This window comes from Rissa tridactyla, chromosome 4 (genome assembly GCF_028500815.1).
Source record: "Rissa tridactyla isolate bRisTri1 chromosome 4, bRisTri1.patW.cur.20221130, whole genome shotgun sequence".
Classification (NCBI taxonomy): Eukaryota; Metazoa; Chordata; class Aves; order Charadriiformes; family Laridae; genus Rissa; species Rissa tridactyla.
This window is the reverse complement of record NC_071469.1, coordinates 71,140,424-71,157,368: the sequence shown is the minus strand read 5'-3', so window position 1 is coordinate 71,157,368 and position 16,945 is coordinate 71,140,424. Positions and strand designations below refer to the sequence as shown.

The 16,945-nt window shown below is 48.6% G+C and overlaps 1 protein-coding gene across 1 annotated transcript; it reads right to left on the bottom strand.

The window, feature by feature from the left end:
- Positions 1 to 4,156: 4,156 nt before the first annotated feature.
- Positions 4,157 to 13,687, bottom strand: LOC128908651 (E3 ubiquitin-protein ligase RBBP6-like). Its single transcript, XM_054199299.1, has 6 exons — positions 13,619 to 13,687; positions 11,155 to 11,243; positions 10,940 to 11,036; positions 9,975 to 10,114; positions 9,536 to 9,711; positions 4,157 to 4,167 (listed from the first exon to the last, which is right to left on the bottom strand). Exons 1-6 carry the CDS (start codon positions 13,685 to 13,687, stop codon positions 4,157 to 4,159), a joined length of 582 nt encoding a protein of 193 aa, XP_054055274.1.
- Between the last annotated feature and the right edge of the window lie 3,258 nt (positions 13,688 to 16,945).

Genomic DNA, 16,945 nt, shown 5'->3' with positions numbered 1-16,945 from the left:
CAAAAAGTAGACCTTCAGAACCTTAGCTCTGCTTCTTTTTTCAAACAAAACTCCAACTGGCAGTGAAATACACTCAAAGAAAGGAGGTGGTACCTGCTCCAAGCTTGTTGAACTAACGAAGGCAGTTGCCAACCGCTATAGAATGTTACCTTTCCAAGGTTCCACGGTTGCCAGCGCTCCTCCAGCTCGTGACATCAGCAAGATGGTGCTATGGGACCTGTCCAGCTTGAATATCTTCCTTTGCCTCCATCGCTTCAGAATGTAGTACGGAAATTCTGACCCTTTCAAAGAGTCTCCCATTCCGCTGCTTCCTTGACGTAAAATGGAAAAAAAACAGATGGCGGGGCTTAAATAGTACCCAGCTTCTTTCCATGGGAACTGTGGTCTTTGATAACACAAAGACAAACCTTGTTCTTTGACTATTTTTTAACCAAAATCCTTGTGCCCGGTGTGTTTCTTACTGTACCTCTGTCTTTGGATGGAGAAACGTGCTGCTTCCTGTTAGTACACTGTTAGCCGTTAACTGCTCACATTTCCTTGTTACATGGGTTTCCTTGCTTTTTCTTGCTTCCATGGTGTCCACTGCCACAGCTCGAGCAGAAAGAACAGTGTACGCTTGTGTCCCTAATTAGCACCTCCCTTCTCATTCAGGTCCCAGGCTGCCCTGAACAAAAATAGGGGGGAAATGAAGTTTCAGTCCTGGAAAATGGTCAGGCATACTGTTATCCCCAGGACATGGGGTCGCAGGTACAACACTGAGTGACATCAGTGACTTGGAGATAAAAACTTCAGAGCACTGTTAGACCAAAACCTGGGAACTTAGGAGTAAAGCAGAAAAGGAAGCACAGAAAGGAAAAGGAGACGCGACCTTAAAACAGAAGGATGCCATCACTCAAAGAGTACTAAGGGTACAGATGAAGCCAAAGAGAAGGGAGGCAGATACAAGGCAGAATTGAAGAGAGAGGACTAGAAGGTCATGTGACTGGTGGCTCCTTGGGAAAAAAAGGAACAAAACCCACAACCACTGGACTGGACAGACTAATCACCTGTACTGTACACCATGGATCTGCCAGTGGGAAGGGTGACAGACGTGTACATGAAAAGCAGGTGCCAGCGACTCCATGGGCACAAACAGTACGAGGCTGGCTCAGCAGTGGTGACAGCCAAGCTGGGAAGAAGTACGAAGGCTTTGAAACGACTCCAAGTCTTCTCGTCTCGCTAGGAGCCTATCAGCTTGTTTGTAACTCAAGTATCAGCGGATGGCCCGAAGACTAACTGCAAAGGAAAATACCACATGCCTGACCATTTGGGCTTTGGCACTGGAATAAAGTGATTTCTACAGGGATGACTTCACCTAAGCGCAGAATGAAACTGCTCACTGGGATCAAGGTGGGGAGTACTGGCAAGAGCTGTGAACAGGCAAACGATGTGAAAAGGCTCCCACGGTTGCGTAAGCCCAGCAACTGACTGGGGCACACAGGGGAGGGAAAGCTCAGGAAAGCATGGGTAACGACTGCCAGTGGGCACGAGTGGCCAGAGTAGGAAAGTGCTAACACTGCCAAGAGCTATGCAAGCAAGGGCTCTTTGTAGCTGTACAGCTGTGCCTAAATGAGGCACAGCAGAAGGTATGGTCAGGAAGAATGAATTCTGTATTGGGTTTGCGTGGCAAGGTTTTGGTAGCGTGGGTAGCTACAGGAGTGGCTTCTGTGAGAAGCTGCTTAAGCTTCCCCCATGTCTGATAGAGCTCCAGGACGGACCCACTGCTGGCCAAGGCTGAGCCCATCAGCAACAGTGGTAGCACCTCTGTGATATTATATTTAAGAAGGGGAAAAAACTGCTAGGCCACAGCAGCTGGAGAGAGGATTGACAAAATGTGAGAGAAACAGCAAGGGACCCCACGCTGGAGCAGGGGAAGGGTGTGAGGAGGAAGGAGTGGCAGAGACAAGGTGTGACAAACTGACTGCAACCCCCATTCCCCGTCCCCCTGCGCTGCTGACCAAAGGGATATTGCATACCATGGGGCGTCATGCTCAGTTTAAAGCTGAGGGATAGAAGAAGGAAAGGGGCGCATTCAGAGCGATGGCGGTTTTCTTCCCAAGTCACCATTACGCTGATGGAGCCCTGCTTTCCTGGGGATGGCTGAACACCACCCTGCCGATCGTGAACTCCTTATTTTGCTTTGCTCATGCATGCAGCTTTTGCTTTACCTATTAAACTTTCTTCATCTCAACCCATGAGTTTTCTCTCTTTTCCAATTTTCTCCCCCCTCCTGCCGGGGGGGAGCGAGCAAGCAGCTGGTGGTGCTTAGTTGCCGGACAAGGTTAAACCACGACACTCTATAAGTTGTTGTTCCTTCATATAGAAAAAGCCAATGGGGGATTAGATTTGGAACCGGTGTATGCTATTTTTTTTGGTTTTCAGAGTGCAGGCAAGGGGTTATGACTGCTAGGGAAGAAGCGGGGTGGGAGGGTGGGAAAACTGTTCTTTTTCATGTAATCTTCATAAAATCTTCATTATGCTGTATGTTACATTTACAAATCTGAGTACTAAAATATAAAACATCCACGTAATGTAACAAAAGCCTGTAGAAGGTTGTTGTTTTATGAATTCTGAATTCTATTTTGAGACTTTTGCAAGACAAAGACTTGCTTTGTATTTTGCTAGCAGAAAGAGAGAGAGGCCAGCTTATAATGAGCCTTTTTCGGCTCATTTATGATTGTCTTTAGGCCATTTAATTCTCTGAAAAAGATTCCAAAATATCCATTGCCTTTTCAGCTGACGCAGGAACCTTCTATAAACCAGGTCCTTAAGAAGGAAGAACGACGCCAAGGTAATTATTTCATTCTATAGTTACCCAGCCATACCAAGCCTGTCTCTGTAAATTTCAGCAGACATCGGCTGAAGGGTCAGTACTGAAGGGACATAAACCATTAAGGCCAGTAATCTACCCCTTCAGAAAGGACAGGTGAGCAGCACTTGTGGTGCTAAAGGGATGGGCTACGGTTTACGACTCAGAAGTTTTAGCTGTTTCATGATGGGCTTACTGTAGGTTTTCTGTATGTTATTTAAGACTGGTGGTCAAAAAAATAAGAGCATGTGTGGTCTCTAGAGAGCGAAAATCACAGCAATTACACAACCGGGCCGCGCCGGGAGCAGAGGCTACAGCCCCTGACACAACATGGCTGCCGGGAGCCCTGTGCCGGGACTACAGCTCCCAGCGTGCCCCGGGGCGCCCCTTCCTGCCCTCTGACCCCCGCAGGAACCAGAGCCGCCTCCCCGGGGCTGCCCCGGCCCAAGGCCCTGGTGGAGCCGGGAGGAGGAGGAAGGCAGAGAGGGAGAGAGCAGCAGAGAGGGGTGGGAAGGGCCAGAGGGACAACGGGGAGAGCAGGGGGGAGCTGGGCAGGGAGCGGAGGGAGGAGAAATGCTGATGAGGGGCAGGGGGAGAGCGGGAAAGAGATGGAGGGCAGGGGCCAGGGTCAGGACGAGGAGGCGGAGAAGGACAGAAGAGCGACGGCCTCCAGGGCTGAGGTGGGGGAAGAGCAAAAGGGGACGGGGAGTGGGATGGAGGCCCAGAGGGAAGAGGGAAGGCCCAGGCAGACAGGCAGGAAAGGGGACGGGCTGCAGGACAGCAAGGAAGATGAGGCCAGGCTGGTGGACAGAGCGATAGAAAAGAGAGAAGGGCAGGGAGTGGGGGAGAGAGATGTAGAGAAAGACAAAAATAGCAAAGAGAAAACCAGGCTGTATGGCAGGGAGGGAGGGATGAAAAGCATAAGATCAGGGAGCCGGCCAGAGAAAGACAGAGAAAGGAAAAAATAGTGATGGGCTAGAGACAGGGCGGGAGGAATTAAAAGATGGGGGCAGGGAGCCAGGCAGAGAGCGATGAGGAGGGACCACAAATAGCAACTACGGGCAACTGACTCCATTTCTTGAGCACCCCCCAGCAGCGGCATTACCAGGCGCCTCAAGGAATGCGCTGCCTGCAAAAGCCCTTCCCTGGGCTCAGTCCTGCTGCCTAATATTGGTGATGAACGTCGCCCTGCAGAGTGGCCGGGACTGTGGGGAAAAAGCCCAGCTCAGGGCAGGGGGGGAATTGGCCAGCTGGTTTTTTGTCTGTTTGCTTGTTGGTTTTGCTTTTTAAAATAATACCATTTAAGCTCTAAATACAACCTGTAAGGAGAAAGGACCCAGGCGTACTAGGTTGGGCACATTTAGAGCCCAAAGCCGTCCAACAGCCACACAAACCACCGCTGGCTCCCGCTGTGCACACTGCACCGCCTGCTCGCAGGTACAGGCAGCCGCCCTGGGTCTTGAGCGCTCCTCCGGAGCGGCACCGCCAGGCAGCTCAAAAAATCCCACTGCCTGCAAAAACTAGAGCACAGCTTAATTCTGGGCAATTTTCCCTCTTTTCAAGCCAGCTGGTTAAAGAGTCATCTGTTGAGGCATGGCTCAGGACCACGCCAGGGCCAATGGCGCTGCTTTCTGCACCCCGCGGCGACGATGGGCAGAGGGACATATTCCCAGATCATGGGACGAGGTACATGTGCGGGGTGTCAGGGTCACCCCCGCCTGTTTTTTCCCAGCGAAGCCCCAGCCAGTGCCAGCCCCAAGCTGCAGCCCCAGGGCTGAGGCTCAAGGAGCTGGGTGTTTGTGCGGGCGCTGCACCCTGCCGTTGGCTGCCCTAGACTGCCCCCCGTTGTCTCCTGCTCTGCTTTCTGCCAGCGCTGGGGGTACCACAGAATGGCTTGCCTGCTCCCCAAAGCTGTCCTGACCCATGTCTGCAGCTCGCGTGTGGTGTCCACGTCACACAGCTGATTTGGGGGTGGAAGCTCTCTCTTGTGGCACCCTGGGAATGGGGGCCAAGCAAACCCCATTCCTCCCTTTGGAACTTCATGCCCAAGAAGACTCAGTGCAGACGTACCGTGTGCTGAAGAGCATCCTGCAGGGAGGTGACAGCCGTTTGCAGACCAACGCTGAGACCCGCCTGACAGCAAAGGCACCTGGTGGCTGCAGAACAGCCCAGGTGAGCTGGTTCTCTTGGAGGCCACCACAGCAGCCTTCCTCTGTCCCTGGTTTTGGTGAGATGTGGAGCAGTGCAGAGATGTTTCTCAGGCATCCAGGCCTGAGGGGGGTTTCCCAGTGCCTCCGTGAGAGATCTTGCTCCCAGGAAGCACCTCCCCATAATGCAGAGGCCGTATCCGCCCCCCTGGAGCTGGGTACAGCTGCCCTGAGGGGTCTCACAGGGAGGACAGGGTCATCTGACACAGAAATGATGAGCTGAAGCCCGGTGGCCATGGCTGGCCGGTTCAAAGTCTCCGAGGGCCTCAACCTTTCTCCCCAGGAGTGTTTAACCCAGGTTTTACTGTTATGTACAGGATCCGGGTGTGTTGGCCCTGGCTTCCTGGGGTTATGTTATTTTTATGTTATCTTGTGTTCCGCATGGTCTTTTTTTGCGGAGAGTCCTCTTTTTCAGCTTGTTTACCATTTTAAGGTTTAGATGGGGGTCTTTGTTTTGTGTACAATGTTTTATCTGTTTGGGGTTTTTTTGCTGTTTTGGTGGATTGTATTGTGTTTTCTATCTTGAAACCATCATTTCTGGTCCAATATGTCTCCTGCAGGTGGGGCAGTGCCACTTCTGGTGCAGTCCGACTCGTTTCTGACTTCTAGCCCATAAGTAACGACTGCCAGAGGACTATGCATACTTCTAAATTTCCATGGACTTCCAAATTCAGGGTCATTTCTCCTGCCTTGAGGAAGAGCCATGGGAAGATGCCAGCCACATGGAAGGACCAGGCTTTCTGGGTTTTGCTTTTGAGTTAGAAACCTGCAAAGAGGCTGCTGTCGTTAAGTTTAGTGACATTTTGTAACTCAACTGGGTATTGTGTGACTTGAAACATTGCTGGCAAATCATAGAGTCATAGAATGGGTAGAGTTAGAAGGGACTTTAAAGATCATCTAGTCCCAACCTCCCTGCCATGGGCAGGGACACCTCTCACTAGACCAGGCTGCTCAAAGCCCTGTCCAGCCTGGCCTTGAACAATTCCAGGGATGGGGCATCCACAAGTCCTCTGGGCAGCCTGTGCCAGCGGCACACCGCCCTTGGCGAAAAGAATGTCTTCTTAATATCTTATCTAAATCTACCCTCTTTCAATTTAAAAGCATTCCCCTCGTCCTATTGCTCCACTCCCTGACCAAGAGTCCCTCTCCACCTTTTCTGTAGGCCCCCTTTAGGTAGTACTGGAAGGCCGCTATAAGGTCTCCCCAGAGCCTTCTCTTCTCCAGTGTGAACAACCCCAAGTCTCTCAGCCTGTCCTCACAGCAGAGGGGCTTGAGCCCTCTGGTCATTTTTGTGGTCTCCTCTGCACTCACTCCAACAGTTCCATGTCCTTTGCATGTCTGGGGCCCCAGAGCTGGAGGCAGTACTTCAGGTGGGTTCTCACGAGGGCAGAGTAGAGGGACAGAATCATGTCACTAGACCTGCTGGCTATGCTTCTTTTGATGCAGCCGAGGATATGGTTGGCTTTCTGGGCTGCGAGTGCACATTGCCAGCTCACGTTGAGCTTCTCACCCACCAACACCCCCAAGTCCTTCTCCTCAGGGCTGCTCTCAAACCATTCTCCTCCCAGTCTGTATTTTTGCTTGGGATTGCCTCAGCCCATGTGTAGGGCCTTGAACTTGGCCCAATTGAACTTCTCCAGCCTGTCCGGGTCCCTCTGGATGGCTCCAGCGTGTCGACCGTGCCACACAGCTTGGTGTCGTCGGCAAACTTGCTGAGGGTGAATTCAATCCCAACATCCATGTCACCAACAAAGATGTTAAATAGAACACCATTCATCACTGCTCACCACTTGGTCATCAAGCTGTTGACCAAACCTCTCTGAGTGCAGCCATCCGTCCAATTCCTTAGCCACCGAGTGGTCCATCTGTCAAAGCCATGTCTCTCCAATTTAGAGACAAGGATGTCATGTGGGACAGTGTCAGATACCTTGCCCGAGTCCAGTCAGATGATGTCAGCTGCTCTTCCCTTATCCACCAACACTGTAACCCCGTTGTAGAAGGCCACCAAATTTGTCAGGCACCGTGTGCCCTTAGTGAAGCCATGTTGGCTGTTGCTGATCACAGAATCACAGAATCACAGAATGGTTCGAGTTGGAAGGGACCCTAAAGATCATCTAGTTCCAGCCCCCCTGCCATGGGCAGGGACACGTCCCACTAGACCAGGCTGCCCAAAGTCTCACCCAGCCTTGAACACTTCCAGGGATGGGGCATCAACAGCTTCCCTGGGCAACTTCTTCCAGTGCCTCACCACCCTTACAGTAAAGAATTTCTTCCTGATATTCAATCTAAATCGACCCTCTTTCTGTTTGAAACCGTTGCCCCATGTCCTATCATTGCACTCCCTATATTCCATGTGCCTCAGCAGAGTTTCCAGGAAGATCTGCTGCGTGATCCTGCCGGGCACCAAGGTGAGACTGCCCAGCCTGTCTGTGGAGGAAAACCAATTGCCTTTAGGCATAGGAACAAATCTATGGAAGGTTCCAGGCGCAAGACTCCCCTTTTCATCTGTACGGCCCTAAGAGCTCTATTGGCATTTCCAGTGCCCAGCCCCTGGAGAGCGTGTGAGCTTGTGAATAGGTTTGCTCTCCAGGCATAGCCAGGGATCTCCTTTCAGACTAGTGACAAACCCGTCTTGGTGGAAGGCTGGTATGCTTCCTTTCCTCAGTGAAATTTCAAAAGTAACATAGATGCCCGTCCCTGTACCGATGAGACCTCACCGGGACAGGTTCCCAGGAGAGTGTTTCTGGCAGAGGATGGGCTTTTAGTGCATATCCAACAGTGGGGCTTTTTTCCTCTGCTGCTGTGGTTTGGACTGTGGCGATGGGCGAGTTGTGGAATGAATACGTATAATCCACCACAGGCTTACGGGCAAGGCTACCATATTAAAACCTGGGCTTCCAAATGACCATTAACAGGAAAAATAGACACCAAGAGCAAAATTAATGATGTCTTTTATACAGAGGACAGCACTGAAATCAAAAGGATTTCCTGACTCCGGAAACCCAAAAGGCATTTAAAGATGTAAATCAAGCAGTCGTGGAAGCTCCCTCCTTAGCCCTGCCAGACCACAAGAAGGCTTTTATATTTATATGAACAGAAAGGAATAGCCAGTTGGGCCGGAAGCACCTGCAAGCCGTAGCATATTACTCAACAGAACTCGACCTGGTCATTCAAGGCACGAACTCCTGCGCTAGGGCTGTTGCAGCAGCAGCTTTGATGGTTGAGAAAGCAAGAAAGGTTGTCCTGGGGCACCTCCTAATGCTGATGGTTCATTCCTGACTTCTTAGTCCTCCTCTCCAGACAGAGTTCACGCCGCTGTGGGTGTGCCATGGTTGGGAAGTACATTGGCTTGTGGCCATAAACCGGGTGGTCATTGGCCCCTTTGGCTGACCTTTCGGTAGCTGCCCCAAGGAACACTCAGCCCCCCTGAGATGTCCCCTGCCTTCGCTGGCCCTGCGGTGCGGGCAGCCGGGCGCCACACTGCAGAGCCGGCTGCATCTCCCCCAGGCTGTCTTGGCTCGTCTGGCTGCCCGGAGGAGGGGATAGCGGGGGTGGCAGCCTGGGCGTGACAGGAGGGACCCCGCAGACCTGGGGGGTGACAGGACAGTGGCCGGTGACAGGCCAGGGGACACCAGGGACACCAGCAGCCAGGGGCAGTGACAGCCCTTTTGTCACAATGCGCTGGGTCCCCTGAGACGTGGGGGTGGGGGGGCAGTGGGCTGTTGCCCGGTTTGAAATCATCAAAATAGGTTTAGCCAACGTAAGGAAATTTTGGAGGCTCCAATCAATCGTAAAAAGACATATATCATTAATGAGTGAATATGCTCTTGAATTGAGAGCATGAAGCTATAAATGTTCAACCATGGAAATCATTTCTAGGATGCAGCAAATAACTGTGCGGTTTTGATATTTCACTAACGTAACATTTGAAGACGGCTGCGTCTGGATGTTTTGACTGTCCTTTTTTCCACTCTCTAGTACAGTGAGAAGTCACCACCCTCCAGGTTAATGAATAAAACGCACCTCAAAAGAACATCAGAAGGACTGAGTTGCGAAGGTTTTAACCAGCTCTCCCGTGGAGAAGAATGTGGATTAAATGCCTAACTATCGGTTTGTGGCAGACCACAGTAAGGTTGGCTATACTGAGCCGACCAGAGTTGGCTATACCATTTTGTGTGAGGGAAAGGGCTGTGAGAAAAACTAAATGCATTCAATATCTAATACTGTAATCACCTGCGCAGCTGTGCACTCTTCTCACGCTTGTCCTTCCGCATGTAAAGAGGATTTAACAAGATACGTAAAAAAGGAAAAAAGCTTTCTGCCTTTTTTTTTCCTTTATACGAGAAGAGTCCTTTCCTATTCAGTGGACACTCAAGTATGGAATAGAACTGGTAACAAAGACATTTTGTCATCTCCTGTTTCTGCTTTCAGAAAATCAGATGTGGTGTTTGGAGTGAACGAACCGGGGAGTAACACTTACATTCATCACAATAACTGTTTCCACAGCAGGGAATAACGGCCGCATCAGTCATTATCTCTTTACAAATGAGACATAACAACTCATCTGGAACAGGGTCTTCGGAGGAGGAGGAGGAGGAGGACGGCTCCGCTGGTAAGAAGGGAGGCTTCTCCTTCTTTCCGCTAGCATAAGCTTCCCTGGAGGGCCGGGTGAGGAAGGAAAAATTTAACAATGGGTACGGGAAAACTTTTCCAAGCTCTGGAGTTCCCGGGGCATGAACAGTAGGACCGCCCTATTTTAGTACGAGAAAGCATCACGGATTTTGAGGTTAACATACAATGACAATGCTTCCTCCCCCGTGGTTACAGATGCCGGCCAACTTGGCTGCATTGCCACTCAGACATTTACGCATGGTTTCTCTCCTTCACCTTTTGGTCAGCCCAACTAGTTCCATACTTACGCATTAATAATTGGTATTGCATATGTTCCGCTCTTTGTCAGCATAGCACCCTTTGTATTGGGATCTTTCACCTCCATCATGAAACTCCTTGGAATGCCCGTGCTTTTCTTAATTCTGGCAACAGGCTCAACATTTTTGTCCTGTTAAGAAAAGGAATGCAGACATAGCTCGTCTTAAGACCCACACTTAAAATGACACTTTGATGATTAATTTAAGCAGCAAAAGCCCTTAATTCTCTCCTTCTACCTAGCCTAAGGGTTACTCGACCAAAAATACTTGTTTTCCTACAGAAATATAGCCAGGATGTTTCAAGGACTTGAGCAGCATTTTGAACTCCGTGGACATTCTTTTGCTAAACTTCAGCTTCCGCAAGGATTACATATGGCTTAGCTCACCATCCACTCAGAGGAGAGGCACAAACCCACTCCTCCTCCACAGCGCAATGCAGAGGGAGAGCCCCATTCAGGGCTCTGAACCAGTCACTGGAGAAACTTAGTTCACCATCGATATGTACGAAGGTTGCATATGCATTCGGCGACTAAAGTTAGATGGCGTGAATACTCAACCAGAGACTTGTGTCATTAAAACACACAAATATTCAATAGGTGGGGTCAAGAGAAACATCTTCCTTTTATACGGAATTCTAAACACTGTGAACTGTCATTAAAAAGCGTTAAAACCAGAAAGATTTTTAATAGTATTGAAATACATAAAAATACGCATGACAGTTCACAGAGAAAGATCTATGGACATATTTAATAGCTACGACCAAGAAAAAAGAACATTTTACCTTTTAAATTCCAGGTTTCCCTTGAATTTTGAAGGGGTTTGCAACATTGCCCTATAACCTCTGGATTTCACCCCACGAGAAACAATGCCTAATCTGAGTGTTCTTGTATTTGTTATGTAATTGCCAGGTGAAAAAGGAAAAGCGAAGTAACACCAGAAGTCCCCTGCACTCTTACCCCATTCGTTGGGCAGTTCTTTATGTAGTGGCCAGGTTTTCCGCAACGAAAGCATATATAGGATGGTGGAGGCGTATCCCAGGGTTTGGTCATGTAACTAAAGGGTTTTTGAGAAAAGAAGAAAAAGGTATGCACGTGTCTCTCTTGTTAAAACAAACATCTCTACAATTTGTCCACAATCTTCAAAGAACAGATTTGACGTTATCGACACTTACTTGATTGGATTGTATTCACGGCAAGACTGCATCATCATAGCTTTTATTTTGTCTTCTTCGGAAGCATTGGCTGCAGCCAGATTGTCGGTCTGTTTAAGAGGTAAGCATTTGACACACGCATTAGAAACACATTTGCGCCCACACAGCCAGAGACGAGACCACTCACCCCATCCTGTAAAGAGCAGCACAACGCTAGCTGGGGCTGCATGAAAACAGCTGCTTATAGAAAATACTGTTGTCCTGAAGGTGTTCTGGGCAGTCCTTACGCCATCACATGACGTTTATGTGCCCGTTAACTTCTTGGGCACTCAAAACCTTAGGCTCTGTTTGCACTTCACATCAAGACTCGTGTAACCAATCCAGTTTTCTTCCAAGCGGACTGAAGCCATGTGTAGAAAAAATGACGCTACCCAGTACTCTTCAACTGATTTTTAAGCTCCAGACTACTGGAAGGAGGAGATAGCCACTGTACGTTTACTGGAGAAAGAGGTATGCAACTATCAGTATTTACGCTCTGCAGCGTTAAAAGGACACTCAACTCAAGAGTCGGGGAAGCTCTTTCTGCTTGCTGAAATTCAGCTTCAGACACAGAAGTGTTAAAAGGAATCAAGCTTTTTATAATCCCTCAGCAAGACAACAGACTCTTTGCAGTAGAAGTTTGGCCATCACGTGCTCTCGGCAGTCCAAACCACGTGTTTGGACTCCCCCTACTAACTTCTTCATATTAAGTGATTTAACTACAGTAAGGAAAACCTGCAGGTTTTTTCCAGTTGACTGTGTCCTTTTAACATACAAATTGTCATATAAGCCTTGTGCACCGCTAGATCTTCAAATTATGGAAGCCCGCTGGATTTCTTTAAGCAGCATTTCTTAAAACGCTTTTATTACACACAAGCCCAGTTACAAGCCAGGTCTAAGGGACTGACTGTCAATGATTTGGACCTTCAGGTACCCATCCTTCAGATCAGCCCCTCGTGGCTTTGGTTTTATATGCATTCATTCACAAAAGCAACAAACTAGTTTCTACATTTTATTAAATGGTTGTTTCTTAGACATAGTGTTTTCTCAACAGTAACATAATCCAGAGGGACATCTCTGAAATCATTTCCATTAACATTTACAGAAAACTTTACAGACGCTTCACTCATTTGTTGGAACCCAAACGGTTTACAAAGCACGTCCAAAACCCACAAAACATTACTAGGAATAGACCAAAATTGAAATACAGCATTTAATACGTCGTAATCACAAACCAGAAGCCTGATAACACATTGCCTCCATGCTAAGCCAGTCTGCACTAAAGAGGTCAGAGAAAGTAACAGGTTTGAGCTGCCGTATTTTTCTGAAATACTTAAATTCTCTCAAAAGCCTAAAAGTGTACCCCACTTGGACAGTTTTTCACATTTTAGAGTAAAACTTCACGTGAGGTTCCAGAACTTCACAGACAGGACACGTTTAGGGACAGCACTGATGGAGACCACTGTCTTTTGGTGGATACCTTCCAAACTCTTTCTGTTTTTCTTTATTCCCCCCCACAAATGTACACATTAGGAAACGTGTCTCACACTGCAGTGAGAGAGGGAAGAAGTTCCCAGCGGGAAAAGATTCCTCTTTCTTGGAAATGAACTCCCGCCTTTATTATAATCTTTGTAACTTTAAAGACTGGTGTTTTAATTGGCTAGCGCTACGCCTTTTCACAAGGTGCAATTGCTAGGGCTTTCCCAGACAAAGTTACGCATTGTTGAGCAAAAAATGCAAGCAGTTCCAGAGCAAAACACGGTATTACAACAGTTTCAGAGGTCACATCTGCTAATACGCCACACATAGACATTGGTAGATTCCAATAAATGATTAGGCGCTTTTTCAGAATTTACACAGTCTGCGTGCAAACAAATTAGGTTGTGTTGCTCACTGTAGATGCACTACAATTTATGAAGTTGTGCAGCTCTCAAAGAATGGATCTGTAACTGTAATGACCGGCAATTCAGAAATAGCCATGCAAGTGTCCGCGTTACAGAAACGCTTCTATTTTGGCTGTGGCAAAGCCCCCTGAAATGTCCACACCTTGCAGCCAATTCCATTCTTCTGTAAAAAATGTTTTCGTTTCCAACACAAAATTAACGAGATGTATGAAAAATGGTAAACAGCGTCTGAAGGGCTTCTTTTTTGTCTCTTGAAGATGAGTAATCCTGCAACGTTACGTTGAGGCTGATAAGGTACTCCCCTTCTCTCTGCCCAAGCTGGGAACTGCTCTTTACAGGATAGTATCAAAATACACACGCATTGTAAAGTTAAAATAAATACTTTAAGTTATTGAAAATTAAATTAAGGTTTTGTTCACATTACAACAGCTATCCAGCTATAGACCACAGCATCAGAGTTAAAAATACAAAGCAAACGATTTCTTTGGGGAGGGAGTAGGGGTAAGTATTTGACAAGATTATATATATATACATATATTTACCTTCACAAGCTGGGCCAGAGAAAGAGGTGCAGGAGAGTCATCAATCTGTTCACAAAACATGAAACACATATTCAAGTTCCACAGTCAAAACACAGCGATAGTTCACCTCTACTCTAGTCTGAGAGTAACACTATACCCTCTGGGCGTCACTGAAAGAGGCGTTTCAAACCCGGTGTAATTTGTCTTTGTCCAAAACAAAGTCCAAAACTATGAGAGCTTAGGAGTGCCCGTGTGGTTAATGAGAAGAAACTAAATGAATCGAACTGGCTTGAGATGAACTGCTTGCTCCCGAATACCTCAGAGAGGGACCCTTGTCAAATGCTCACAACTGCTTGAAAGTCGAAGGGGTAAGGCGGCTGTCAATTTTCAGCTGAAAAGGTTTTTAAAAAAATATTTATTTGAGAAGGACCCATCACTGCGGGAAACTTATCTTCAGCGTAGTTTGTAAACTAATGGTTAATTTCCCATCATTGATACAGGCACATGGTTATGCTTCTAGGAACAGAGTGTAGCTGCCTGTCAAAATAAAGCACCCGCACATCGGCCCTGGAACATGAACTCTGCCCCTCCGCTCAAGAAGGTTAAAAATGCCAAGCTCGCCATACCCCACAAAGCCCAAACAAAAACAGCAATCCAAAACATCAGCCAATAAAAAGAACCCATCACCTTGTCTAGAAAAAGAATAAGCTGCTCAAATTCCTGAAATGAAGGGGTTTACTACGACAGAGATCCTTGCAGTCACTGACACAGCCACACTAAAAGGATCCCCTTCCGTGCTTTGGCTGTAGTAACAGCAGGAGAGCAGCACACATTTGCAAGCGTGGAATGACAGCTAACGTAAGAGCAAGGTGATGAAGCAATAGCCAAAGAATAAGCTTTTGTGCATCCTGTTTAAAACAATCTTAACTAATGTTAAGTTTGCTGCTTTACAGCAACAATTGGCAAGCTTTCCAGTGATTTATTCCTACCACGCTAAGATCCAGGTTCTGCTTTGAAATACATCCAGAAACATGCGTATTTCAAACAAAACAAAACAAAATCCCCACACTTTTGACCAAGACCTGAGGTAGGTTTCAGACTAAAGCTAATTGTGTCTCCAACACTAGAAGCACCTGAGGCTGCGCTGATTTACAGTGAGAGAGAGGTCACGTAAAGAGCGATGCGAGGCTTCTGCCCTCCCTCCTTTGGTTTTTTGGGGGCTTTTTTGAGACACCTCTGTTAGCTGGTGGTAAGATGCTACTTAGAAATATAATGCAGACATGGCAGGGAACACACGAGGCGAAAAGAATGGTAACTTTATTTATGAACATGTGATTCCTGTTTATACACATGCTAGCAAACAACAAGAAAAATAATGCTTTTCAAAAAATAAAAACCCATCGGAATTAGATCAAATACTACAAATGTGGCTTACATAAATGCACTACATTAAGTGCTGGGGTCACCGGGTCAGTTAAAGTAACTCCAACTCGAGTGATCGGATCCAGTGATCCAGGGTTAGTGTAATGCCTCACACCACTCTAGTGAAGAAAAAGCAGTTCTACTTCAAATAACGATGAAAAACTAAAACCATCACACAGTAAGTTTTATACTACAAGGACTATTTTGAAACACACAGTTTCACACCGTATTCAAGCCAAGTGCCAAATCCAGACCTAGACCACTACCAGTCAAGTATTTCCCTGGGTTACTGATCTAGATTTTAGCAGCAGACTGACAGCGTTTTCAAACCTCAAGAAAAATGCTGCCCCTTTTCCCAATGTAAATTCAAAGTGGTGGTATACTAAAGAAAGGCTTAACCTTTGGGAAATGAAAGCAGCATCCAACCCTGAAAACACCCAGATCCAAAAAGGTACTGCAGGCAGAAGTTAAGAAAAGTGACAGGGATTTTACCCACAAATGCACCACGCTATGCACAAATGCACCAGAGCGGGCAGGGGTGAGCGGCCCTGCTCCCTGCCCCGCAGGGAGACCCTGGGCACAGACCCCAGCCCCCCAGACCCAGACCCCAGCCCCGTGCCTGCCTGGGCACCCAGAAGCTCCCTCCTCTTTGCAGGCAGCCTTTGGGCTCAGTGCTGCTCCGCAGGCAGGGATCATCTCCCAGGGCTCCAGCCTGGAAAGGGGCAGCGGAGGCACCAGCTCAGGCTCCGGGCAGCACCCAGCTGCTCCCAGCGAGCATCCCTCCGGCACCAGCCCAGGGGACCCTGGGCTCCCCGGGGGATGTGTCCCCCGGTGCAGGGAGGCCCGATCCCAGCAGAGCATGAGCAGCCCAGAAAGGCTTCTCCCAGCCCCTGGCCTTGCAGGGGTGGGGGGAGAGGGCAAGCCAAGCTCCCGGCCCTCCGAGCTCCCCAGAGCAGGGTGCCCACCCCACTCCATCCCCACGGTGCCTGCTCCAGCCTGCCCGGGCAGTGGGGGTGCCCACCTCCCTGGAGTGGGGCCCTACCTCTGGCAGCACAAGTGTCCTCTCCTTTAGGGCTTTCATGATGCCTCCTAAATGTCAGCACACACAGAGAGGTTTTGGGCCCCAGGAAGGGCTGGGTGTGTTGTTTGAGGGGTCAGGAGCAGGGGCAAAGGGCTGCGTGGGGAGCAGGGGAGCAGTGCTGTGTTGTGCCCGTCACCAGGCACCGGCAGTTGCAGCTGGAACACGGGCCATGGCAACAGGAGCGCAGTGGGGACGGGAACAAGCCCCCTTACAGGGCGGGCAGCTCAATACATACATGCCCCCCAAAGTTAATAATCCCAACACATTAGACTTCCTCCCTGTCTTAAGCGGTTCTTCCTAACCATGCCCTCATTTAACAAGTGGGTTTGCCCAGAGCATTGCAGACTGTCTTTGGGACGCTGGGGCAAGTGCAGCACGTCCTTCCAAAGAAGTCTGGATGTACCGACATGCCAAGGAAAAACCCAGCCTGTCCTCATCTACAAGTGCTAGCCCAGGCTCCAGGCAGCGCCTTCTGGGCCTTTGAGCCACCGACCCTTCACCATCCTCCGTTCCTTACCATCTCACCATACAACAGCTCTTACGGGTTAGTAGATGAGCAGCCACAAGAGAAGCCCAAAGGCAAAACCCCAGAGGAAACACAGCTACAATTCTGAAAAGCAATCAACAGGTCCCAGTGACACCAAGGGGTCACTGCAGTCTACGGGCAGGGCTGGAACGTGTACTTCTGGTGGCATTTGATCCAAGGCACCTCCTACAGAGCACCCAGCCCTGCTGGGACAGGCGATGCTCTCTGCCTTGGCTCAAACAGTATCACTTCAATTGTACAGTTTTTAGGAACAAATACCCAAGTACTTAAGGACATGAAAAGGAATCGGAACTGTCCT